At 52.8% G+C, this 26444-nt stretch overlaps 10 protein-coding genes across 10 annotated transcripts; 6 read left to right on the top strand and 4 right to left on the bottom strand.

The window, feature by feature from the left end:
* Positions 1-1353: 1353 nt before the first annotated feature.
* On the top strand, positions 1354-3167 carry J4E86_000105 (uncharacterized protein; the record flags this gene model as incomplete). Its single annotated transcript, XM_051440682.1, has 2 exons — positions 1354-1498; positions 1654-3167. The coding sequence occupies 2 exons, from the start codon at positions 1354-1356 to the stop codon at positions 3165-3167; spliced, it is 1659 nt and encodes a 552-aa protein (XP_051306853.1).
* Positions 3168-4665: 1498 nt separating this feature from the next.
* Positions 4666-5421, top strand: J4E86_000104 (uncharacterized protein; the record flags this gene model as incomplete). The annotated part of the gene is made up of 3 exons (XM_051440681.1): positions 4666-4810; positions 4880-4987; positions 5054-5421. The coding sequence occupies 3 exons, from the start codon at positions 4666-4668 to the stop codon at positions 5419-5421; spliced, it is 621 nt and encodes a 206-aa protein (XP_051306852.1).
* A 224-nt stretch (positions 5422-5645) lies between these two features.
* On the bottom strand, positions 5646-8044 carry J4E86_000103 (uncharacterized protein; the record flags this gene model as incomplete). Its single annotated transcript, XM_051440680.1, has 2 exons — positions 5646-7754; positions 7820-8044. The coding sequence occupies 2 exons, from the start codon at positions 8042-8044 to the stop codon at positions 5646-5648; spliced, it is 2334 nt and encodes a 777-aa protein (XP_051306851.1).
* A 2189-nt stretch (positions 8045-10233) lies between these two features.
* On the bottom strand, positions 10234-11758 carry J4E86_000102 (uncharacterized protein; the record flags this gene model as incomplete). The annotated part of the gene is made up of 2 exons (XM_051440679.1): positions 10234-11375; positions 11425-11758. 2 exons carry the CDS (start codon positions 11756-11758, stop codon positions 10234-10236), a joined length of 1476 nt encoding a protein of 491 aa, XP_051306850.1.
* Positions 11759-12169: 411 nt separating this feature from the next.
* Positions 12170-15169, top strand: J4E86_000101 (uncharacterized protein; the record flags this gene model as incomplete). Its single annotated transcript, XM_051440678.1, has 4 exons — positions 12170-12615; positions 12667-13920; positions 13985-14203; positions 14254-15169. 4 exons carry the CDS (start codon positions 12170-12172, stop codon positions 15167-15169), a joined length of 2835 nt encoding a protein of 944 aa, XP_051306849.1.
* Positions 15170-16034: 865 nt separating this feature from the next.
* On the top strand, positions 16035-16900 carry J4E86_000100 (uncharacterized protein; the record flags this gene model as incomplete). Its single annotated transcript, XM_051440677.1, has 2 exons — positions 16035-16243; positions 16306-16900. 2 exons carry the CDS (start codon positions 16035-16037, stop codon positions 16898-16900), a joined length of 804 nt encoding a protein of 267 aa, XP_051306848.1.
* Positions 16901-18054: 1154 nt separating this feature from the next.
* J4E86_000099 (uncharacterized protein) lies at positions 18055-18603 on the top strand (the record flags this gene model as incomplete). Its single annotated transcript, XM_051440676.1, has 1 exon — positions 18055-18603. The coding sequence occupies one exon, from the start codon at positions 18055-18057 to the stop codon at positions 18601-18603; it is 549 nt and encodes a 182-aa protein (XP_051306847.1).
* A 1243-nt stretch (positions 18604-19846) lies between these two features.
* J4E86_000098 (uncharacterized protein) lies at positions 19847-20116 on the bottom strand (the record flags this gene model as incomplete). The annotated part of the gene is made up of 1 exon (XM_051440675.1): positions 19847-20116. The coding sequence occupies one exon, from the start codon at positions 20114-20116 to the stop codon at positions 19847-19849; it is 270 nt and encodes an 89-aa protein (XP_051306846.1).
* A 1105-nt stretch (positions 20117-21221) lies between these two features.
* On the bottom strand, positions 21222-22116 carry J4E86_000097 (uncharacterized protein; the record flags this gene model as incomplete). The annotated part of the gene is made up of 5 exons (XM_051440674.1): positions 21222-21639; positions 21749-21804; positions 21855-21934; positions 21992-22018; positions 22077-22116. 5 exons carry the CDS (start codon positions 22114-22116, stop codon positions 21222-21224), a joined length of 621 nt encoding a protein of 206 aa, XP_051306845.1.
* A 979-nt stretch (positions 22117-23095) lies between these two features.
* J4E86_000096 (uncharacterized protein) lies at positions 23096-26025 on the top strand (the record flags this gene model as incomplete). The annotated part of the gene is made up of 3 exons (XM_051440673.1): positions 23096-23628; positions 23677-25915; positions 25984-26025. 3 exons carry the CDS (start codon positions 23096-23098, stop codon positions 26023-26025), a joined length of 2814 nt encoding a protein of 937 aa, XP_051306844.1.
* Positions 26026-26444: the final 419 nt, after the last annotated feature.

Raw genomic sequence — 26444 nt, 5'->3', positions numbered from 1 at the left:
CGCCCCGTGGCTGTGCTAAGATGATGTCGGGTTCGGCCGAATCACTCGCTGATTGGTTCACGATGCGGCTGTGCTGTGGACTGCCGTGATTGGCCTGATGCGAAGCAGTGAATCGTTCCTGAGGCAAGAGCTATACACAAGCAAAGTACGGGCGTTCTAACCCCTCGGTCATGTGGCGTTTCTTTCGTCTCGCACAACATGAGACGAAAACCGTTGTCTCGTGAGGAGAAACTCGGTCGGCCAACGGCAGAGCCTGCTACGAACCAAAAAATGAACCCTTCCAGCATGCCGAGACCAGGTATCCCCAACCAAATACCTACTCAAGTCCAAATCGACCATTTGACTCATTCTACTGTTCTACATATGACATATCGCCTTTGGAATTCTTCTCAACGGCGAACCTTGCGTGCACTAGCAAGCACACAACATGTGCATCACCTGCAACTCTGCGACGCCAGAACGCCATTCAGGTGACTCTTTCGGACGTTCTTCGCTCTTACTACACCGTCCGACAAAGTCGTTCGCCCATCACCAGTATCACAAGGGAGCATCACTCTGGACTCCGTTTCATACCCCTGGAGGTTCTGGTTTGCTCGAGGAGGACTGCAGCTTGGAGCAATGATTTCCGCCTGCTCGTACACCGCCCTAGATTCCAGCTCGGCATAGGCAACAACGCGAAACTGCATGCCTGCATGGCAAACTGTTCGGATACCAGCAAAGTCACACTCTAGTTGTCGTCGCGATCCCAAACTCTGGGTAGGATTGCGGGGGGACCGGCGGATCTCATCGCTCTATTTACCGTCACACAAACTTATCATTCCCCTGATCACTCCGTCATAACAAACCTCAAGGGTTACAACGCCATCAGAAACAAGCCCCAGCGCTCTATTGGACCCCAAAGGCTTAGCAGTGGCTCGGTCGCGAATCCGGTCTCCTAATTCGTCTAGGTGCAGAGTCAGCCACTCCCGCGACCTCGGGACCCACCCATCCACCAGCCTGCAGCAGACCGTCGCGCCCTTTGCGGCAGGCAGGAACGCGCCAGAGCTGTCAGGAGGCTCTCCGCAGTCTTATGTATATCCACTCTATCCTGCGTCGATCCGTTACATCCTTACGTCCACAGCCTGATCATCAGTGCGCGATTTGTGCAAGGCTCCATACCCTACCACGCCTACCTAGGTAGGTCCCAAACCGCCATCGCACCTCATACAAGAAAAAGGCTAAACAGGTCTGCAGACTACATCAAGCTGAAAACTTGCAAAGTAGGTGACCCAACGTCGACGTAGACTCCAGGGTGTTTAGGTTTTCCTTGGGTTGGCGTCATCGTGAACACAGCAAGCGCGCCGTCCCGAGGTCATGTTGCAACCCCCCGAGCCGGCCTCGAGGCCGCTCAGTATAAGGACGACGGGTACCAGTGCAACCCAGCAGGACAAGACTGGAGAAACCTGGAAGATGAACGTTACCAAAGAGAATTGCTGGGAGGATTTAATACTCACGCTAGGTACGTCAAGTTGGTTCGCTATGTGGGGAAGGGTCCAGGAGGTGTAGCGCGACGAATGCGCGCAACGCTATGAGTGCTTGAAGATGTATAGTCGAATGTGGGGGGCAGCTGTGGCATCTATTGGAACTCTGAGCAGATACTAACATGGTCGATAGATGGGGGTGGCATTCGCGGCTATTCGAGCCTCCTGATCATACAACGTCTCATGCACGAAATCGCCGTATGCGAACGCCGGATACAAGAAGATGAAGGCCCCGTAGAAGGCTGCCAACGACGCGAATTCGACGAAAACGAGCTACTGCCATGTCATTACTTCGACTACATGTACGGGACGAGTACGGGCGGCCTCATAGCGGTTATGCTGGCTAGGTTACGAATGAGCGTACCACAGTGTCTGGAACTATACCGTAGAGTAGGGCATGAGCTTTTTGGGCATAAAAGGAGCGTGCTGCCACTTGCTACCAAATACCACCACGAGCCGTTGGAGAAGGCCGTGCGAGATATTGTGAAGCAGTACTGTAAGGAGCACAACAAATGCACAGGAGACGACTGGCATCCATGGGTTCTGGAGGAAGAGGATACACCAGCAAGAGTGCCATTGAATGAGTCAGGGGTAGGCTCCTTGCAGAGCTCGACTACGTGGTCAAGTGGTGGTGCGCCTTCATTCAGAGGCAAGCCAACAGAGCGGATATGTCAATCAATCTGCCTCACTGCCACCCACTCCGGCCAAATCGACGAAGCCTACCTCCTCCGTTCATACAACCACCAATACGACCCCGATATCGCTCCGCCTTGGGTCACGTCTTACAACGCCGGTGCCGACAAGTTGAAGATATGGCAGGTAACACGGGCCACTTCAGCAGCCCCTTTCTACTTCGAGATGCTCACGGCCGACATTGGCAGCGGCAAGAATAAAAAGCGAATGAGCTTCAAAGATGGAGGAATTCGCGAGAACAACCCCTCCTACGCTGCCTATAGTGAACACGCCTCGCTGAAGGGCGACGACACAGAGCCAGGACTGTTGCTTTCTATCGGAACAGGACGACCAGATACCTCGAACGACGGATTCGCGGCAGTTTGGCCTGGTCCTTTGGGCAAAGTCAAGGCGCTGCAGAAGTGGAGCGAGAAGTTGGCTGTCTTCAAGAACGTCTTGATCAAATACACCGAGGGCGAGGACCGTCATAAAATGATGCGAACAATAGCTAAAGGAGAGCATCGCTGGTATAAGCGCCTGAATGTTGACAAAGGACTTGAAGGCCTGCCACTCGACAACTGGGTGAAGGGACCTTGGACGAACCCCCAAACAAACGAAAGAAAAGAAGTTCCTGGTGGCAAAACACTTTCAATCATGGAAGAAGCGACAACGGCATATCTTGAGAGAGACAATATCGCCAGTCCAGGAGGCTTGACCGAATATCGGCCTCCTAAAATTGTTCTTCAACAGGTCGCGGAGAGACTGGTACGGCATAGAAGGCTAAGAGAAGCGACGAAAGAGGAGGATCTCAGGAGATGGCAAACTCACATGGGTCAGTGGCTTACTGGAGAACTTAAACCAGAGGATGCCATGCGCGTGCCGGTCCAGTCAGCGCCTAGAAAAGGATCACGGGGCTTCGTGTCAGGGTCGCGGCCCATTACGCCCAGCGGCAAAGCACCCGACATCGCTTCGTGACGCCCCGAGCTTTCCGGATAATTCCGAGATCCGGCTTTCGTCTCCCACACAGGTGGTCGCCAAAGGCTCTCCCATACGAAGAAGCTCGTCTTTATGATTTGTACCCTCGCACCTTGGAGATGTACACCTTGCTGTGTTCCATGGTGTGTGAATGTCGAACACAGCAGCGTGTACATTCTCGGTGTAGACTCCGAGTGTTAGGTGCAACTCATAAGAAACGAGTTTCTTCGTAAGTCAGCATGACTCCCATGCGCACAGCCACGATTCATACCCACCGCCGGTGTTGATCAACAGCCCGTAGCTTTCTGCAAAGCTTTTCTCTGCAGCATAGCGCGTCGCACCGGCGCACAGCATCAGGACTTGCTCGGAGTTGTCCCTTCAAGGCAATTATCATGGGAGTTTGGCGTTGTACTGACCTTCTGAAATGAAGTTTGACACTTCTGTCCATTCCACGTAGCATGTAGCATAGCGGCGCATCAAGATACCATCTATATTGTCATATTTCGGTAATAACATACAGTCTTCTCGCTATTCCCTGGCCACTGTATTCCCATGCGACATCTCTGCAAGCTTCCACAAAGATAGAAACCAGGTCATACCGCTTTCTCAGCCTCACACGACGTGCGACTGCCCACCACGTAATCGATGGCGGTGCGGGCATGGAACATGTGCATTATTCACTTGGCTCTCACTTGGCAGGAACATCCGCAGAGCTTGGTAAAAGCCTGATCAAATCAGGATCCCAACGCTTCGGCAGGCAGGTGAAGCGGGGAGGATTTCCTCAGTCGACGAGAGGGCCTGACTCGATCCACATCACCGTGACCTCATGCAATAGTATTGCATTGATCACTCAACCGCAACCCACAAGTTCTCCGCATTCTCACGTTGATGGCTGCCAAGACCCACTATTACCGAAGCCATGTGGTGTATCCTGCTTTTTTTAGACGTTTCTTGTAACTTTTTCTTGAAGACTTGGCTACGCGTAGGCGTGTGTGCTGTTCGCAGAGCTGTCGCGTCGCGGCAGGCAGTGCTGAGTGCGACACAAGACGATCGTCCTGGACAAGCAGCCCAATAACCTCACCCGCCAAGCATCTAGGAAGCGACGGAGGCTTGGCACGCCATCTAACTCCATGCTTGGACGTCTGGCGACAAGGCCTTGATCCCCATCTACCCCATGGCAAACCTCCACCCGTGATAACCGACAACGGCCCGATGTTGGCTGGGGCGCAGGGCGGAGTCTGCTGTCAGACGTAATCCCCCCGGTGTGATGTCAAGCCTGCGTCTGTGCTAGGAACAGCAACGTTTGATTGGATGCGCAAGCAAGGCTGTCTGAGAAGGGAAAGTAGGCACGCGAGCAGTTTCCGCTGGTATATAGTTCCCTCAGACTTCCCACGATGAAGGGCATCACCAACGCAAACCACCGTCTTCACTACTCAACAACAATACAACACTCTACGACTCTCGCTTGAGATTACTACTACCAACGCCTTCCACAACAATGCATTTCCAGAAGCTCGCTATTGTCTTTGCCCTTTCTGCCATCGGTCTTGCTCAGGACGTTGACCGCGACGATGTCCCCCAACAGTGCCGCCAAGTTTGCGATTCAGTCACCAGGCTGACACGCGACTGTGACAACAGCACCAGTAAGTTTTCCTTCATAAATGAGTCTAGTTCGAGCCAGTGAACACCCATATACTAACTTCACATTGCAGACGACGACATGGCCGAGCGCCAATGCATCTGCAACGGCCAAAACGCAAACACTGCCGTTCCCCTCTGCGCAGCATGCATCATGCAGAATGGAGGAGAGATGGACAATGGTACGCCTTGATTTCCTCTCCTTACCTACTCCTCCCATCTCAATCTCCATACTAACACTTACACAGACGTAAACGACATCGTCCGTGAATGCGCCTTCACCACAACGTCCTACAACCCATCCGCCGCTTCTACAGCACCCCCGGCTTCTGCTTCCGGTACGTCTGCCGCTCCGAACGCTTCGAACGCTTCTTCCAGCGGTCCCGGTCCCATGACAAGCATGTCAGGGACTGCTTCGCGTCCTTCTGGTATGCCGTCTAACACCGCTTCAGCGACGGGTGCTTCCGGTTCTGGTGGTTCTGGCACTGGTAACAGTCCTTCGGGTACGGGTGCTGCTGGTTCCGGCGATGGCCCTGGCAATGCTGCACCCGCCAACATGGCTTCTGCGGCTTTGGGACTTGGTGGTTTGCTCGCGGCTCTTGGACTTGCCTTGTAGATATGGTCGTTGCAAAGCTTGTTAGTAGAGATTATGGGTGGTGTGGAGGTAATTTATCAGGTGGATGTTGCTGCTGCTCTGGGCTAGTTGGTTGACGAATTCAATGAAATCTAATATCAGACATAATGTCCAGCCTATGTGACTGATTCCGGAGTTGCATCCATTGCTTTTGCTAATCTACTGACCAGGCTCAAAGAAATCGCTATTCGCTAAATCGCATTCGCTCACTGAGAAAACATGCTTCTGATCTCCGCATCCTCCTCCTCCATCTCCGCCAACTTCTTCCCTGGCAATCTGACAGCGCGATCAAGCGCAACAGGCAAACCCCTGTGCCTACCCCTCAACATAACCAAGATCATAACAATCTTGCTTCCTGTGTACATGCCACCACTGAAACTATACGATTGATCCGGCAACCCGATACTGATTCCAATAGTTGTGTATCCGCTCACAATCTCGAATAACATGGTAAACACGCTGTATGTACGCGGGTCTTCGATAGAGTGGTGTGTTTCGATGATCGCGATGAGGAAGAGCGCAAAGGCTATCCACCATACATCGTGCGACAGTTGGCCGCGAACTTGCTGGCTGATGAGGGAAGGAGGTCGAGTTGGCGGGTGCGAGTTGAGGGAATGAATCGACATTCGGTTAAAGTCCATAGTCACTGCTCGCTTTAAGGGTGCAGGGGCTGCGGGCACGTTGGCGACACCGACACCCTGAAAGGCTGTCATGCGGTGCTGAAGTTGACGGCCTACGAATGCAGTGCCGCGACGGCCGACTTTACCCAGAGACTTGATAGGCGCAAGAGACGTCTTCTCGTTCTGTGATACAGCGGTGGTCAAAGAAGGCATCGCGGCGTCGACATCGAAGAGTGAGCTGGACGCCGAGTGGAGTTGTTCTGGCTCAGCCTCATCGCCCTCGTATATGCCCAATGAGCGTTCTTCGTACACATTGGTTTTGCGCATAGTGATGATATGAGGGTACGCCGCGGTGTAGAAGACAACGAGCCACAGGACCTGTACGTCAAAGTACATTCCCGAGGGCGAGACGATAGCGTAGCCTCCAGTTGGAATCGAGAAACCTTCGAAGAGTGAGATGAAGATGCGCTGCCCAAGTGGTATGACTTCCAGCGTCGGGTTCCCAATACTGAGAATCAGAATCAAGATCCAGTCTACTGTCACAAAAGAGCCGAAGGTTGCGATAAACAACCAGGTGTCTCGCGCAGGAAACATACTGGTATACACACGTCGTGGAAACTTGAGGATGAAATCGAAGCCTTCTTTCCATACGCCATACTCTTTGTCTTTGGAGAAGAGATCGAGAAGTGTAGACATGCTCCAGATGAGGAAGCGTACAAAGACAGGAAAGGCTGCTGGTCCGGCGAGCGACAAGATCGTTACGATGACGAGGACGTAGTATGACGACTGGAAGGGTATAAAGCCTGCGTCCAGTAGCGTAAAGCCGGCGTTACTGTACGCAGAAATAGCGAGAAAGATACCAGCCCACCAAGGATTCTGCGCATTCACAGCGCACGCTTCTCTTTCGTAGACAGACATGTAGGCCCCTAGTGCGATTCCGCCGAAGAACTGCCAGAGTATGAAGTATGCCGGCACGAACATGGAAAGGAACTTCAGGGCGCGGTACTCGACACCACCCAGGTACTCTCGCTGATCTGACGATAGGTTGAAGAACTGCCCGTTGCGGCCAATGTTGCGCTTTTGCTCGTTCACGAAGGTCTTCACGTTGAAGCTATCGCCTACTCCAGACTCTTCGGCCAGCGAACGACGACGTTTTGACATGCTCTGATGACTCTGCACGTTGTAGATTGAATGTCCTGTTGTCGTTGCTGACATGGGTCTTTCGTGGGAGACGCGTTCTCGTATGGGATCCAGAAAACCGACATGCTGGGCCAAGGTCCTTTCTCTTGCACCAGGTGATATGGGCGATAATCCGGTTTGCGCTTGGTCATCCTGGATTGGCGTACTGGGTGGCATATCCTCAACGCATGTTTCCAGCGGCGTGGCCAACTTGGATTCTGCTTTCGGCTTACTTCCCTTCTTGTTCTCTCCAAATGACCCCATAATCGGCAGCCCAAACATAGCTCCCGTCATTCCTACCACAGCCCCAACCTCGCCCTTCCGCGCATTCCGCCTCTCTTTCTCTGCCTCCACGATATCCTCGAACCTCTTCTCGAAGATGTGTTTCCTGAAAGCAACGGTGAAGTAGCTAACCAGTACCTGGCTTCCCATCATCATCAAAACGGCCAATTCCACTTGCTGGAAAGTGGTGAGCTGACTAACGTTCACGGAGTTGAGTCCAGCCGCGGTCATGGCCTAAAGATGGGTGTACGAAGTCAGTGTTTGTCTCACATGCAGTTCGTACATAGGCAATTACTTACGCTCATGCACATGAACATGCTGTCCCACCACCCAATGCTTTTGGATGGGTTTGACGCGCCCCAGAAGATGAGTGTACCCAACAGGGTAACACTGATGAAGTAGGCATAGTGAAGCGTAATGAAGTTGACCGGCGGAATGTATGGCTTCACTGTCTCAACAAGCGTGCGTATCTTAGGATGGTTCTCCTCGAAAGCCTTCCATCTTTCTTCGATCCGATCCATCATGGTTCAGTCGCAGTTGCAGCAAACAGTTCCAGATGGGGCGACTGTAGATCGTATCGGTTTCGGGTTATCGGAGTAGCATGTCGCGTAAGTTGTTGAGAAACCGAGATTAATTGTTCGGGAGAGTCGCACAAGAGTCGCGGTGTGTAGATCAATATTTCGAACAGAAAGGATCGTTTGATCAACGCGCAATAGATGCTGAAAGAGGGGATAGAAGTTTGTTAAAATGGGATTGAGAGTCGAAGAAAGAAATGTGAAGTGACGTTCTGGCTGATTGCGCGTGTGCTGGCGAGTACGCACGCCCAAATATAGCGATAGGGGATAAAACAGGGTCTAGGGTGGCGCGGACACGCCGGGAGAGGAAGGGCCGACCCTGCAGACCAACGAAACACCACGATAACGTTCATCCACATCGTCTTTATGCACTTCACCGCCTCTCATGACTTCTTCCGGGTTTCTATCTCTTGTATTCGCATGGCATGCGTAGATCTGCCCATGATAAAACTGCCTTTGTCCTACCTTCTATTGGATGTCTCCGGCAACAATGTTCGTGGCCGTGCTTCTGAGCTTTGCGATGGCTGTTGCAATGTAGTGGGCTACTTAGTGTGTCACAGGCATACAGGCTTACGTATCCACATCCACGTGCTCAACAGGTAAGGCTGAAGAACCTTGGAACGCATTAAGGCTGTAGTCGGGTTTACGAGGCAGATGCGGAGCGTGAATATCGTGATCTTTAGTCGGTAGCCTCACTACGACCGCTACGGTAGAGCGCACGTATGATGAATCGCAGCTTGGTCATCAATGATTTTGGTATACCAGGAGTTGGGTAAGCCTTCTTACCAACAATATCAGCTCCATTGGCCCAATGTGCATCTGTACCATGTGAACCTCTCTGGACAACCAAATCATGGTTCTGATTTCTTTCAGCTCAAGGCACATTGGTCAAAAAGGGAACAAAAATTTAGAATGTGTGCATGGTTACATGGTCGCTTCAACTTGGTAGCGAAGTTGAATATTCTTGCAATTTCTTGCTATACAAAAGTTTTGAGGTCTTCTCTTGCTTCACCAAAATTTCCACCGACACACCAATTCCAAGATACGGAGTCTCTATAATTGAATACGAAGAGAGCTCAATTGTGGCCACGCTCGTCAACACACACACAAAACACATACTTTGTCACCATATACCGCGTTCCCAACCATCCAGTCTCACCAACCATCGAAACAGAATGGGAGAGATACAACAACACCCTCCTCAGCCACTGCACACCCGCACGCTACAACATTTCAAGATGATCGAAGATCTAACCACAACCCTGCACGAAGACATACAACGACAATACCAGTACCACAAAGTTATGTACGGAGATCTAGAACACGAGTATTTATTCCAAGCGATGTTGGCATGCGATCAAGAGATGGACAGTCTCGTCATCGAGTACGAGAGAAAAGTACCACATCACACGTGTGGAGAGGGAGCAATTAGGCTATGGGGCGGTACTGGCGAAAGAATCAAGCAAGCTGCGCTTTGGAAGGAATTCGAGAAAACGGAGTGTCAGTTGAGAAGTCCTCGTGCACAATACAAGCGGGTGACAACTCAATTTCAAGAAGAAATTGGTCGGTGGGAGGAATGCTCGACCGAAGTTTTGACACCGTCAGTCGTTCGTTTCAGTTTGATGCCGTCGCCGCGGTCCTTGGCTGAGGAGCTTGATGCTACGGATCTTGATGAAAGGGATAGGGAGCTGGCTGAGATTTGGCGGGGAGGAATGGGTATCGCGGGTGAAGATGAGGCGGAAGTTGATTGCACCGCCGCTTCGGAAGTGGATACTTGTGGAAGCGGCATAGGGACAACCGAGAGCGATGACGGCTCTTCATCAAGCCTGGAACTGGTCCGTCAACGCGATGACGGTAAAGATGAAGAAATCACAGTGCTGCTTCCTAACGATCCTAGCGCTGATACACTATTCATTGGTGCGACGCGTGAATGCATGACTGGGGACGGTGGCTACTCTGGTGTGATTTTCGATTGAATTTATTCATACCAGCTTTGTTGGTGGCCTACGTTTCTGGATGGATTTATAAGCGCGGAGTACTTGAGCTTGGGTATTAGAAAGGTTTCGGACCGTCAGCGTTCAACGTACTTTATTCATGTCCTACAATATATCTATTACACTCACGTGAGCGCTCTCCCGTTATGTGAGCTTGAACAGCTTCCCGCCTACACCATCCCACTCTTCATCCCAACGATGTTCGCTCTCCTTCAGTGCGCCCTCCTTCAACGTCTCTCTCAGCCTTGTATCGTTGCCGAAGAAAGTAGCCAGATGTAAGGCGAGCTCTTCAGAGCTTTGGAAGCCAAGTCCATTTACACCTTGCTTGACAAGCTCAGGCCAGGCTTCGAACTTTCCCCAACCCACGACTGGTAGGCCTGCACCGAACATATCGACCACTTTCATCGGCAGGTCGACACCTGAAGACGATGTGTGTAGAGAGACTCCCAGATCAGCGGACGCGAGTAGAAGCGCGTAGTCGGAATGTGTGAGCCATGCTGTTTTGATAACAACATTCAACAGCTTCTTCTGTTGATTGAGCTCCCGGATCTTCGCAAGGTAATACTCCTTCTGAGGGCCTTTTCCAGTGATAATGGCAAGAATCTTTGGCAGATAGGTCTTAGATGTACACTCTGCAGAATAAGCTACGAGAGCGTCAAGGAGAAGTGAGAAGTCCTCGTCGGCTGTCCAGGACGTGGCGCTGACGATAAGTTTCCATGGCGTCTTCGAAGTCGCAGAAAGATCCGAGGCGTACTCTGCTGTTTCTGGTAGTCGTGCGAGAAACTTCTCCCGATCTCGTTGTTCGATCGGCTGGAAGATAGAGGCTGGGCGATCGTGCAGTGCTTCTGCTGTCACGCCGTAGTCGTTTTTGAGCACGCGGGCCATGGCGTTAGTCACCGTGAAATGATGCGATGCAGCCTTTGCAAATATCTTCTCGTACTTCTCAGAGATCTTCACAAGAGGGTGTTTGTCGCCAAGTTTCATAGCCAGAATGGTGTAACCGAAGTTGTGCCAGTCGATGACTAGATCAGTACGTCGCAAGAAGCATACCAGGCTTGCTACAGCGAGAGTTGGTATCGAAGGTGGGTTTTGCACGAGCGTCCATCTTGCGGGCTCAGAGCGGTAACCGAGTGCGCGATACACCGACCATATCTGCCAAAGGACTTTGAGAGGTGCTAGAACTGGAAAGAGAAGTTTGCTGCTCGAACGCAGAAAGCTTGGCGCTGGTGACAGTGGAATGATCTCGATCAGAGGATTTGATACGATCTCAGGAAGGATGTCCGACTCTTTGTGGGTTTAGCCGCTAGCAATATCTTCAGGACAAACACCACTAACCTTGATAGCCGATGAGAAACACTTTCCCACCATGTTTGGCTATGCTGAGAGCGTGGTATTGCATGCGCGGCGACCGTCCGATGTCCCCCAATACCACCACCTGTACCGAGCGGCCCTGCTTCCATAGCATCGGCTCTTTCCCATCTTTCATCTTCATTTTGATATCCTTTCCATCCTCGCCCACAAACCGAAGCGGCTTATCCTTGTAGGGATCATACTGACTGGGCAACGTCAATAGCAGCGCAGTGAACAGCGTCGACAACGTCACAACGACGCCTAGTATGACAGAAAATAGGCTGCCGTCCTTGTCGGGCGAGGTGTATTCGTCGAACATTTTGGTGTTGTGTTAGTGCTGTCCAATTGCAAGGCGGCTCGGGCAACCGTGGCAGCCGCCGCGTGCGTCAACGCCAAGGGCTAGCCACGAGATGCGGAGATCTGAGCCGGGGTAGGACCAAAAGGGGAAGGCGCTCAATGACAGTCATGTCAATCTGTAAGACCCCTGAAACTTATTGATAGTGCAGCAACGCGCGCCGCTATCGAAACACCAAGACGCCAAAGCGCTGCGTAGCCTCATTGCAGCACACTCACGCTTGCTGGCTGCGATCCCCGTTGCTTTTTCCCCTCCAACACCGCCATCTTAAGGCAATTGAGCAACGTTCCATCGCGCATCGCGAGCCCCACTCGGCCAATTACCTTCACCGAGTCAAGACGACCCCATAGCGGGCGGACGAACGTGGCGTTGCGAATGGCGTCGACGTATGCGCTGCCTATCGCGCCCACCTCGCACACACACAGCCATGGCCGCTCGTCGTCACAATACACACCGGATCCCTCGTCGTACGCGAATGGCACCGTGAACCCTTCATCGCCCGCCAAAGACCACGGCCATCGACACACGCGGTCTGATATGAACGGCAACGGGCATCTGCAGGGCGCTGTGCGCTCGCCGTATACCGAGTACAACAGCCCTGCGCATGAGCATGAGCACGGGCATGAGAGGTCGGGCTCCAACGATTCCACCTACACGCTGAAGCCTTTCTCGAATGGAAGATCGAAAGGACGGGCGCGGGGTGAATCGGATCTGGGTCGCTCACCGGCCAGGAAGACACCTGCCGTTGAGAAGTATGGTTTCTCGCCGGTATCACCTATACAGGAGTCTCCAGCGCATGTGCCGCCTCCTCCTGTTTCTTCGTAAGAACCGCCTGCGACGATCAAGAGAACCACAACTAACACACTGTCTAGATCCTGGCTAGAACTGCCCGAAGCCCTTACCGCGCTCTTAATACCTCTCCCGTACCTTTTCGCCGCATTAGCATACCCCAGCGGCGTCAGACCGCCTTCCGAGCTACCGTCGAGTCTATCAGAAGCCGTGTCAGAGAAATCACCCGAACTCGAATACGCGACCGCAACAAGTGGCTTCCCATTACTACATGCGCTCGCTCTCTCGTCTGGCACGCTGCTGCTGGTCGGTGTAATAGCCAAAGTTAACTCCAGTCTACAGCCACTCGACAGGCGGAAGGAGGAGAAGGGCACATTCAATATCAGCAATGCGCCGAAACGTGTGACAAGCAACATACTCGGTGTCCTGCTGCCCTTCTACGCATCTCTACACATAGGAGGAGCGAAGACAGCCTTAGCCATGTTAGTAGCAGTCGCTGCAGGCATTGGTGCCCTGGACCAGAAACCAGGGAAACACACACCTTGGGACGATATTCGACGAACATTAAGGACCAGAAAGGTGACCTGCGGGGCCCTTCTCCTGGGCATGACGGCTGACATATTTACCTCTGGCAACGTCACAGGCAGCCTGATCGGCTATTTAACCCTTCTAGTATCGCTACTCCTGGTCCCTCCACCTCTTCCCACAGCAGGCTGGTCATTGATGACCGGACCAAAGAGTCAGGACTCATACATGACTCAAAAGTCATCTCGCGCATCGCTGCCAAAACCCTCTTCGCCTTTAGTGAACAGTACCGAGAACCAGCTACTCACTATTGCCTCAGGCCTTGTCCTTACTGTCACAACTATTTTGTATTCACTTGTTTCTTCTGCTACGCCCTATTTGTCGAATCACACCCTGGGCTTCTCAACTTTATCGGTTGCATCCACTACGGCGCTCGTTTTCCTGTCACTTCCCGCATCATTACGGAGTCAAAAGCAGGTTGGATTGAGACTGAGCGGCATTCTCATCTTTGCCCTGAGCTTCTTGGAACACCAGGCTCTTAATCATCTCAACATCGCGTTCCCTTGGGTTTGCGCTATGCTTATCGCGGCGGTCGCCATTGACACCCGTTCGTCTGTACCCCACTCGCACGATCATGGGCATGCAGGACACAAGCATTCGCATGGTCATGACCACGGCCATAATCACGATCATCATCTTCATGGAAATCATTCCAGGATCTCGGCATTCCTTATCGCGCGCGCAACTCCAGGCTCGATTGTGCATAGTGTGCTGATCGAGCGGGATTCGCGACGCATTGCGTACTTCGGCGTGTAGGTCCACTTCCTCCTGCTCAGCATGTTTTGAATTCCGAGCTAGCTTGACTAACTTTGATAGGCTTAACCTTTCCTTCATGATGGTTCAGTTCTTCTACGGTTTCGTTAGTGGATCCTTGGGGCTGCTCACGGATAGTATCCACATGCTCTTCGACTGTGCTGGTCTCGCCGTGGGACTTGCAGCAGCAGTGATGAGCAAGTGGCGCCCCAACGCCCGCTTCCCATACGGCTATGGTAAGGTCGATACGCTGTCTGGCTTTGCAAACGGCGTGTTCCTTTTGTAAGTTATCATGACGGATACTTCTCTGCGTATATACTAATCAGAACCAGGCTGGTCAGTCTAGAGATTATCTTCGACGCCTTTGAGCGCCTTTGGGAAGGTCACGAACTCCAGCGTCTTAATGAGCTTTTGATTGTCAGCATCCTTGGTTTCATCGTTAATATCGTGGGCCTAGTAGCCTTTGGCCATGCCCACCACGGCCATGGACACGATCATGATCACGGACATGAGGGACATGATCATGGACATGGACATTCCCACGACAACGAAAATATGCAGGGAATCTTTCTGCATATTCTTGCTGACGCGCTTGGCTCTGTTGCAGTCATCATATCTACCCTTCTTACAAAGTACTATGGTTGGTCTGGGTGGGATCCGATAGCGTCCTGCATCATTGCAATCCTAATCTTCTTGTCAGCGATCCCGCTGGTCAAGTCGAGTGGCGCAAGACTCATGCTGAGTATGCCCAACGACCTCGAGTATAGCATTAGAAATACCTTAGGCGAACTGGGTACGTTGAGAGGCGTTGTCGGATACGCGGTACCAAAGTTCTGGCTTGAAGACGAAGGTGCTGCGCACGCGGAAGCACACGCAAAGGAGGATCATGATTGTGGAGGCGGCCATAAGCACGATGACCATCCACACGATCATCATGAACATGATCACTCCCATTCACACGATCACGGCCACTCTCACGACCACGGCCATGATCACGGACATGCGCATTCACACTCGCATGATCATCACGACCACGACCACGACCACGACCATAGCCACGCACCCAAGCAACGCCGCATTCTCGGCGTGATTCATATCATTGCCAACCGCATGGCAGATCCAGAAGACGTGCGTGAGCGCTCGCACCAGTTCCTGAAGGACCGAGGTATGGATGTAGTAATACATGTCGAGAAAGAAGGCGAGGGACGGTGCTGGTGTGGAGGTGGAAGTGAATACAAGGTCAACTAAACATTCGTTGAGGGGCTACAGCTTGTTTTCGACAGTTTTGCTAATGCATGCATGGTATGGTAGCAGGTAGGGAGGCTGTATAGTAGGAGAGTTGGATAGAGCTTGTATACCACAATGTAGACACGATGATCTTTCGATCATTAGTACATTTCTGTGTCGGTGGGACACTTGTGAAACTGGTAAAAGGCGAGTCTTTAAGGCTTCTCTGTCGAGTTATGATGTAGTTTGTGACTCAACAGAAAAGTCTCAAAGACTTGCCTTCTACAAGTTTCACAAGTGTTCCATCGATATAGGCGTAGATCCCATGCATAATCTTCTTGGACTTCTCGTAAAACACAAGTTTCTTCAAGTGCAAACTGCCAGGTTGCGTACAGCTAGTAAGAACCACCTTGTTTAAATTATCTCGATTCGAAATATCCAATGTTGGGCTTGGGTCAATGCCCAGGTGTATCGCGAAGCCGCTTAGTCACGCAAGTCATGATAATGCTGACAAGGTACAGCGCGTCGCGAGCTTGAGCAGAGAACGCGACTCAAGGACTTTACGCCCGTTCATACTTGTCCGATGAGTTTGAAAATTTCATCACTTACCAATCATGTCAATGCGCACGCGTGCGCAATGTCAGTATTACGAGGACGACGTCATGGATGCTTCCTAAGCAATAGCTTGGGAAGAAATCGCTCTCCACATGCATCTGGCCGCATATAACCCCTCCATAACGCGCTGAAGCTACCCCTCTTCATGTCACTACTTCGACCCTCAATCTCCTCACAACTCCGACAATTCACACGTCTCCCTGCCCAAACGCGCAAACCTCTCCGATCGCACTTCCACAGCTCACAACCGCTACTTCGCATACTTCCCGAAATGGCTGACGGCGAACCCACCGGACTCAAGGCGGACAAGGGCATCGAGCTGCTCACCTTCGGCACGCCCAACGGATGGAAGGCTAGCATTCTGCTCGAGGAGCTCAAGGAGGCCTACGGAAAAGACTACACATGGCAAAGCATCAACATCTCGAAGAACACACAAAAAGAGCCTTGGTTCACCAAGCTCGGTCCCAATGGACGCATCCCGTAAGCAATGCCAGCCTACGAACTGCTTGAGACGTGTACTGACCATGGATGCCAACAAATAGTGTAATCGTCGACCACGACCAGGGTGGCTTCGCTGTCCAAGAAGGTCTCTCGATCCTCACCTACCTCACGCGCCACTACGATCCCGAGCACAAATTCAGCTTTAGCGACCCTCTCGACGTCTCGCGCGCAGAACAATGGATGGCATGGCAACACGGCGGCCTTGGTCCTATGCAAGGCCAGGCCAACCATTTCAACCGCTTCGCCAAGGAGCGCATTCCCTATGCCATGCAGCGTTACACAGGCGAGACCGAACGTCTGGTCGGCATCCTCGACTCGCACCTCGCCAACACCGACTATCTCGTAGGCAACAAATTCAGCATCGCCGACATTGCCAGCTTTGGATGGGCCCACATGCTGCGCTTCTCCGGCGTTGACCTCGATTCATTCCCGAATGTGAAGAAGTGGTTGGAGCGCATACAGGCACGACCTGCAGTCCAGCGCGGCTTGGACATCCCAAGCAAGAGCGGCTTTGGAAACGACACGTACTTGCAGAAGCTGAAGGATGACAAGGAGTTTGCGGAGAAGGAGAACAAGCTCATGGAGCAGATCAAGGCTGCCAAGGAGCAGTACGGTTACAAGTACTCCAGTCCTTAGACATTTTCATGTCTTTGGTATGCTGGATAGCTGTACGTGAGCGTAGTACAAACCGTGGGTGATTAATACCCCGCGATTAAAACAATATTACTCTTTAGACAGATACCGTACCTGTGCCACCACAGAGACATCTTGAACTACATAGCTTCCAGGCGCGAAACTGTCAACCCATCACCCAGTCCAATGTTGCTCGTCGCACGCCATTTCCTGCGACAGCGAAGTTACCTCGGACTTCACGGTAAGTTTCATGATGCAGATGCTGGTGTATTGCCAGCGAATCACATTGTGAAACACCCCTGCTCTGGACGCAACGCTACTTGAGGTCCACTACGTCAGCGTCGGCGCCTCAAACAGGGTCACCAGAGCCACACGTTCACAACGCGCTGGACGTGTGGTCAGGCGCCAACGCATGGGTTGACGCTTCCGATTCCACGAAGTACTTCACGGTCTGATTTAAAAGAGAGGCTATGGAGAGGCGTATTATGTGTCTCCAGCGTTGCATCTTGTCCTTCCCACGTCTCGTTCTCATCACCGCCGGCTTTGACAGTCGCGGGACAGTCCCTTGGTACTTCCATTCTATCGCGCGTTGCCTATCTATCGTTCCAGTAGCGTCTATACCCCTTTAATCGCGTCTCTTCCAAATAGCCTTGCTGTCACACCTTCTCTTTGCCGATCTTTCCCAATCCGCACCGAAAGCGCGCGTGCACAAATTTAATTAATCCCTGGAAGCCACATCCCACTCCAGGATCAACCCCCGACGTCATCGCGCTTGGAAGGAAGAGGGAACGGTGACATTGTCAAGACCCTGAAGTTCCCAGGGTCCAAAAGAAACCTTGTGTGCCAACGAGGTTTAGCACGCCCAAGTTACAGCGCAGCGGTGTTGTTTCGGTCACAGTACGAGAGACGACTTTTTGTTTAATCACTGCGGTTCGCAACTATTTCTTGTTCCCCGCTCTATCCATTGCGACTACTCCAACGACCGAGATCCTCTGCGAAACACCGAAGATTGAAGAGAGACATCCGCGCACGACGTTTAAACCGGCAAACTCTACAAAGTCGCGCATCGCATTTACAATAGGTAAGACATTGTCTACCTAACTCACATACATCCGCACGCACATATAGACCAATTCTTTGAGCCCAGCTAACGCAAAATGCTCAGTGTCCTAGCAGCTATGGGCTTCAAATTCCTCTCGCGTAGCACTCTCCGGGGCGAGAAAGCCACTCTAGGAACCTCGCTCGGCGCGTCCCTCACCCCAACAACCATCCTGCGCCTCGTCCTGCGCTTCTTCCAATTCGTCATGGGCCTCACTGTCATCGGACTCTACGCCGTGGACCTGGACAACGCGCGCAAGCAAGGGAAATACGTCGACTCGAAATGGGTGTGGGCTGTTGTGTGCGGTACACTCGGCGCGCTGTGCTCCCTCCTCGCCATGCTACCGCTTATCAAGGCGTGGTTCTTCTTCGCCGTTGATGCGCTGGTTTTCCTGTGCTATCTCGTCGCGTTTGGCATATTCGGCAAGATGTTCATTGGGGAGAACCCAGAAGGGAACAAGGGTATCACCAGGATGAAGAACGGGGTGTGGGTGCTACTGACGAACATGCTGCTTTGGTTCATCTCAGCTGTCATTGGGGGTATCATGTTCTGGAAACACTTCAAGGCAAGGACTACGCATACTGGTCGTGGCGCTATGCACGTCTAAAGCCCCCTCCTATCCTACCCTTCACGTGAGGGACTGGGAACGAGAGGTGTGCTGACAAGATGTGCTGTTTGTAGAGGTTCCGGATCAGCTTTGAATTCGACAACGGACACGGCGACGATGCTTCCTGGCTTCATGCGCCCAAGACGGTTGCTTAGGGGCCACAATCGTCAACATCAAGAGCTTGTTCCAGCGTGAACGGTACGACCAAGTCTCACAGTCTAGCCGTGTCAGATGAAACCCGTCCTCCGTCGCTCGTACAGTCACCACACCCTCCAATGCACTACTCCAGAAGTTTTCTTCCTCTTCCCACGATTCCTTGCACTGCCTGTTGCAAACACCAGCACCATCTCTCCGTTCGAAACCAGCGTTGTATTTCTGCGCCACTACCAAATGTATCTACATCCACGCCCCCGCCTACGTACCACACGAACCCCACCACCACTGCATGTTCCACAGCGTCCACGAGTAATGAGGAAAGAGTTGTTGGAGATGACACAGACGAGGTCTCTGCGAGCTCTTTTCATACTTGGCTTTCTCATTTCCCTGATCATTCGATACCCTTTATTTTTCGCGAAGCGTTGTCTTGAGTAATGCGTTCATTTAGTTAGCAGTATCACTGGTAACATCATTGAACAATCTTATGAAACAACTATGCCAAACTATGTCTCCGTGTTGTGACTCATGATCGTCAAGATATGACAATGTAGGCGTATGTATCTATTTGAAGCGCGAGGTAGCCGGTGAGATACATGATACATGTATGTTGGGTGAACCTTTTGACGTTCATGTTGCTATACTAGCACACTTCATTGAGGATAGAGTGATGATGTGTCACAAAGCGACCGTGTGACCGTTTGGGCGAGATTTGCACAATGGACGAATATTTTCGAAGTCAGGGTGCGAAGACGTGACCGGAAAGCACATAAAGATCGGTAACGGCGCTGAAGGCTAAAGGGCTGGAGCTGCAATTAGGTGCGAAAGTTCGTACAAACGTTTTCCAGCATCATAATCACACAACGGCATGGCAAGGAGACTGTAGAGTTTGTAGAGTTAAAGGATTTATTGGTATCTCATATCCATTATCATGGGGCTATCGTGAACCCGGCGAGAGTCGTAGTGCTCATCGCTCAAACCATAGTGGTATCGTTCTGAACCTTGTGATTGTTAGAAAGGTGTCAAAGAAGGACGGGTGTGGACCACATACCGAAGTGAAATGTCGAACCGGTGCTCAAGTGCTGAGTACTTAGATGGAGCGCTTGTTGGCCTCAGCGGAACCCTCGTGCTTCTCCTGGTTCATCTTGTCGGAAGCAGCGTTCAGGGCACCGGAGGCACGGTCGGTGAGGGAGTCCTGGCCAGGGACGTTGCCCTTAGCCTGCTGCTTGTTGGCCTCCTTGTTGGCCTCAGCGGTCTGGCCCTGGACGGTCTCGGCGACGTAGTTGGCGGCGTTCTTGACAGAGTTGACGGCCTGGCCGACGATGCCCTCGTTGGGAGTGTTGGCGTTGGGAGCAGACATTTTGAAGTGTTTGGTATTTGAGGGGTTGGGTTTGGAAGAAGTGGTAGTGTAGATGAGGTGATGAAGGCTTATTGTGTGATGGAGGAAGCAAAGGGGAGACGGGTGAGGGTATTTATGTAGAGCAAGAGGGGTAGGTGAGGGAGGCTAGTGAGGGGCTGAGGGCTGAGCGCTAGGCTCCAACAGAGTGCAAACAAACATACGTCACTGTTTCCGGTGGTGAGTGACGTCACACAGGAGGGCCCATGGAATGAGGGCCAGACCACGCAAGCGCGATGGGGTATCCGCAGCCACGAACCATCACATGCAATGCACAAACCCACGCAAGAGAGTGGCACTTTTTGAAAATTCCGCTGTCGATCGTGGATTATCATGCAAATCGCGTCATGGGCGAATGGACAACCATCTGGCATTCGCTGCGTGCCTGAATGATGCCCCTCTATTGCCCCGCCGGTGACGTCAGATCGTGTACCGCGGCTTGCTTCAAGACAGCAGCCCAACAAAGCACGCAAACGCTTGCCGCAAAGAAGCCACACTTAAGCTGTCACGCGCTCCTGTTTCAGCCCGAGGATAGGCGGCAGCCGCAGGAATGCAGGGCCAGATGAGATCCGAGGGGGTCGGTTCCGGAAGGTGCTTGTTCCCGGAGGAGTCTACTCCGCTGGCGGTGCTGCATACTGTGGCCTGGAAGCAGACATGTTGCCATGTACTGACAGCCAACACGTCATACGTAGTCCTCATCGAGATGTCTCCACCCGGATCCAGTGACCTGGCAGATCCGCCAAGTGGGGGTAGCTGTAAGGACAGATCTTCTTCCCGTGCCTTGCTTGACTACATGTTGTGGACACATGTTACGTCTGCGTACGAGACATCCAACACCCACCAGCAAACATACAAAGACAATCGCAGATACGGGCACACAAGCGTCATGGATTCAACCGTATGAAAAAGGGGATTAATTGCCGCTGTGAGCGGATGATCTAATACCTCTATGGTACCAAAAATCTAAACCGAGAAACTTGGAACGAGCGATGCGAAGGGAATCGTGACGGCGCCTGTACCAGCAAGCCCATTGCCACTCGTGCAGTCGTCCGTCGTTGGGTATCGTAACTTAAAGGATGGTACAATGCGGTCGGTGTCCCCGGCGCTTAGGCCTTCCAGTATGCGTCCGCGACCTTGGGCCAGGTCTCGGTGAATCGGGTGGGGCCATGCGCTGCCGTTCCTGTTGATCTTTGCGGATGATTTGCCTGCAGAGGTCGACAAAGGCTTCATCCACATTGGCTCTTCTCCGAGCACTGGTTTCAAAGTACGGTATGTTCCACTCACGGGAAATTGCAAAGGCGCGTGGGCGTGGCACTGCTCGGTCTTCTTCTAGATCTGACTTGTTGCCGATGAGGACCATGGGAACGTTGCTATCTTCCTTTATTCGTCGTATTTGCTCCCGAAGCTCTGCCAGTTCCCAGAACGACGATGCCGATGTTATGCTGAAGACGAGAAGGAACCCTTGACCGGTTTTCATATACAGTTCCCTATGGGGGTGTAAGTCGTGAGCTGGCATGGGACTCGAATGGTGTATTACCTCATAGCAGCTACTTTTGGTTAGTCATGGGTCGCGTGTGCATGGGCGGCTGTAGATACTCACTGAACTGTTCGGTGCCTGCAGTGTCCAGGATCTCCAGAATGACATGACGGCCCTTCAGCGGGTCAGCAACAGGGTAGTGCAGGAGGGTCGAAGCACACTCACGTCAACATCAAGCACCTTTCGGTATGAATCTTCAATGGTAGGATCGTAACTCTCTATCCATACATTCTGCACGAATTGTGCTGTGGACAAGTCAGCGCTGCTGTGGTGTTGGCGAGTACTCGAGGCGGTAACCTTACCTGTTAGGCAGCTCTTCCCGACTCCACCTAAGGCGCCATTCTCGTCAGTTGTGACCTAGTTGCTGACGGTGTCTAACTAGCTTACCAGAACCTAGGACGACTATGTGGTACTCCCGTTGCGACATGCTTCAGATTTGCGTGGGCAGCTTGCAGCGAGGCCAGGAGGTTATTGACGAGAAGTGCTCCTCGCCTTCTGTGGCGGTGGGTGCCACAGAGGGATGAGCGGCTCAAAGCCGCCGCCGTCTAGTAAAGGCTAAGGAAGTCGACTCGTCGTGCTGCCTGGACACTGCGTCGGTCTGTACCAGAGGGCTGAGTCGGCGGTGCGCGTCGTACTGCGCTCTGGGCCAACCACACTCGTCAGCGCATCGATTTCCAAACCAAGCCACGTCCAATCAGACAAAAGCAGCCTCGAATGCAGCAGGCGACGAGCCACAGAGGCAAAGCGACTGCATGCATGCGCGGGGCAAGTTTGTGTAACGCACCTGTTTGACGCGCCGAGGTTGGGGGCTGGGGAAGATTTTTCCGTCACGTGAAGGGCGAGGTGGGAGAAGGAAACGGCGTCGCGATAATCAGGGAGCAAGCAGCGACAAAGAGGTAGCGAAGAAAGGCACATGCATGCAGTAGACTTGGTAGGGCTTAGCAGGAGATATGCCAGGTGTTCGGCTCTGGGGTGCAGCCCGTACAGCCCGTAATTATGCCAAAAAACAAAGCGCCGAGATGCTGCGAGAGAGAGGGAGACGAGGTCGTCGCGGCCAGTCGCGAAACAAAGCCAGGGCGCCGGGACAAGCTCCAATCTATGATAGCGTGGCCCTCTGGTCGAGTCGTGCACAAGAAGGGTTCGCAAGGCTGTCGAGCAAGCATCCTATCGACGTAATAATCGCCCATGGAGAGCCTCCCGCTTCCCCGACGCCGCCTGAACTGAGTCGTGAAGAGCCTGGGCTGGCGGTTGGGGTTAAGAAGCAGGGAATCCAATAAGGGTCCCGTGATCTGGAGCAGGCTGGGCACGTGCGCCCTGGCACTGCAGACGTGTGAGGGAAGCCGACACAGGGCGCATGGGAGCCGAACGACGACGACGCCGACGACAAGCTCCAATTCCACCCGACCATGCGTTTTAGTGCTGCTGTCGCCATTGCAGCATGTCTCGCGCCGGCTGCGGCCATCTTCGAGGACGATGCCTTCCACATTGATTTCCACTATGCCCTGCTAGGCCTGCCTGCCCCAGAGGCCACCTTCTTCCAGAAGCCCTATGCGGGCTCCAAGGCATCGCTCCTGTACTCGATATCGCAGAACCAGACCATCGGCGCCATCAACCCCAAGGATGGCGCGCTCGTATGGCGGCAACACCTGGCCTCGCAGCCCGGCCACCGCGGACATTTGCGTTCAGGCAACGAGCAGGACACGGTAATCAGCGCCGTTGGAGACCGCGTCACGTCGTGGAGCGCTTCCGACGGCCGTCTCGTGTGGGACACCAGCCTCGGCGGGGCTGCAGTCGAGGATCTGGAAATACTAGAGCAGGAAGATGGCATGACCATCAGCGCGGCCAAAGACGCCATTGTCCTTGCTACCGATAGCAGCAACAGTGTCAAGAGGCTTGACGGCAAGACTGGGCGCGTCAAGTGGACATACGAGGACACGAGGTGGCTATACCAATCAATGGCAATGTAACAGACACTGACAGCCCACAGCGGAGACACGCCTTTCCAGGTCTCGACCTCGCCGACAACCATCTACTACATCGCCCTCCACGCGCCCCTGCTTGGAGGCTCCAAGCTCCGAGTCACGTCGCTCAACCCCATCACAGGGAAGAAGCTCGACCAGTACACCCTCAACTCGGACACAGAGATCTCCTCGCGCGACCGAATCCTCTTCGCCGGAGCCAACACGGCTGCCCCACTATTGGCTTGGACCGACAAGGCGAACAAGGTGCTGAAGGTGAACATTATTGGCACCAAAGCTGTGTCGACCTTCAACACGCCGGGCGACGAAGTCATCGAGAACATCGTTCTCCATGCTCCCAACCACATCAATTCGCTCGCCCACTTCCTCGTCGAGTACCAGACTGCCATCGGCCATTCTGCTGAAGTCTACCACGTCGACCTCAACAAGCAAACCGTTTCCAAGGCCTACAGCCTCCCGGAGCTGAGGACAAAGGGAACTTTCACCACAAGCACATCTGATGCCAACGTTTACTTCACCAGGGTTACCGAAGACGAAGTTACCGTCTTCTCTTCAGTCTCGCACGGTGTCTTGGGTCGCTGGACTGCCAAAGGCTCTCCGGCACTTGCGGGCGCCTTCCCTGTACATGGCCAATCTGAAGTTGTTGTGAAGTCAGGAGCTGCTAGCGCTGTGCGATCGGCCGTTCTGTACTCCAACGGACAGTGGGCACTTCTGCGGAACGATGAAGTCGCTTGGACCCGGCCCGAATTCATGTCTGGCGCAGTCTCCGCAGTCTGGGCCGGTCTGCCCGAACAGGAGGCCCTGGCACAAGCACTTGCTGACGAAAGTCATCGCAACCCTGTCTCCGCTTACATCCACCGTGTGCAGAGGCACCTCCAGGATCTGCAATATTTCCCGGCGTGGGCGCAGAGCATTCCCCAGCGCCTCCTGAGTAGTGTGCTTGGCAAGACAAAGGAGACAACAGTCGACGATATTCAACAAGACACTTTCGGTTTCCACAAGCTTGTTGTCGTCGCCACTAAGGCGGGTCGCCTTGCTGCTCTCGATGTTGGTTCGCGAGGCAAAGTGATGTGGAACGTGAACCTTGGCCAGTTCGCGCCCGGCACGAGCTTCCAACACCCGACTCTCAAGGCGCACAGCGGCTATGTTGAAGTAAAAGACGCCAGCTTCCAGGGATCCATGTTCATCAATTCGACAACTGGTGGCCTCATCACTTCCGACAAAATCAAGCTGGAGCCTTCGCTAGTTGCTGAGGGGCAAAGCCTTATTTCATTCACCTTGGTTGACGGCACTCTGAAAGGATATCTGGAAAGCCAGCCTGGTTCCGAACCAGTGTGGAGCTTTACGCCACCTGTCGAGGAGAAGATTGCCAGCTATGTCGCTCGCCCGATCAAGGACCCTGTTGCCTCTATCGGCAAAGTACTAGGCGACAGGAGGGTGCTGTACAAGTATCTGAACCCCAACCTCGTCCTAGTTACAACAGTGGTGGAATCAGCGCGATCCGCGTCCGTCTATCTACTTGATTCTGCATCTGGACAAGTACTACATACTATGTCACACAACGATGTCGATACCACACGACCCATTCCAGCCACTATCTCAGAGAACTGGTTCGCGTATGCGCTAACTATCGATGCTGCATCTGGCGCTTCTTCCCGCGGCTACCAGCTTGTCGTCTCTGACCTTTACGAATCCCCCCTTCCAGACGACAGGGGTCCATTGGGCGATTCGTCGAACTCTTCTACCGTGAAACCTTCGGGTTCGCACGGTGACGCTGCGAAACCTTACGTACTGTCGCAGAGTTATCAGGTACCAGCAGAGATTACACACATGAGTGTCACACAGACCAGACAGGGCATCACCAGTCGCGAGCTCCTCGTCACTTTACCCGCACTCAACGCTATAGTTGGCATTCCACGCATGGTGATTGATCCTCGCCGACCCGTCGGTCGTGAGCCTACTGCGCAGGAAGCGTCTGAAGGTCTGGTCAAGTACACACCCCTCATCAACTTCGACCCGAAGTGGCACCTTACCCACAAGTACGAAGTCTTAGGTATCGAAGATATTATCACGAGTGAGAGCGGAATCGAGAGTACTTGCCTGGTCTTTGCCTATGGCTTGGATATCTTCGGAACACGGGTCGCACCCAGTTTCTCGTTCGATATCCTAGGCAAGGGTTTCAATAAGATCTCTATGCTTTTGACCGTTGTTGGACTGTTTGTCGGAGTCTTGTTCGTTGCGCCTTTGGTAAGTCTACCCTCTCTATACTTTTCTGTGCATTGTTGTGTTACATGGCATACTAACCAGCACTCCAGGTCAAGCGAAAGCAGATCAACACCATGTGGACAACACTATGATCGGCTATCAAACGATAGCTTCGTAAAAGAAGCAGGATCGAACATATTCAGGTCTCGGAGAGACTTGATAAACACACACGCACGCTTGGTGCTCACGCTACAGAGCTGCATTAGCCTAGTAGCTCCCACGATCAGCACGGCTTACTGAGCCCTCTTGATCGAGGTCACGATACCTCATACAGCGCATGTTGAAATGAACAATCAAGTCAATGCTCACTTTTGACACTCAACTGTGATGATGTAATGCATGACGGCTGTACCCGCATATACGTATGACCTTATCTCCGTTCATCTCCATGCAAGAAATTGACGGGCACGTTTGTACCTTTTTCCAATGACGTCGAGCAGAAGTAAAACGGGTGGAGAAACCACGCTATATGCTTAGGAGCTAGCAACGCGATTTGTTCATCACGGAGATA

This window comes from Alternaria arbusti (assembly GCF_024043155.1).
Source record: "Alternaria arbusti strain BMP 1465 chromosome Unknown scaffold_1, whole genome shotgun sequence".
Classification (NCBI taxonomy): Eukaryota; Fungi; Ascomycota; class Dothideomycetes; order Pleosporales; family Pleosporaceae; genus Alternaria; species Alternaria arbusti.
Note: the sequence above shows the minus strand (reverse complement) of the source record. Positions and strands in the feature narration are given on the sequence as shown.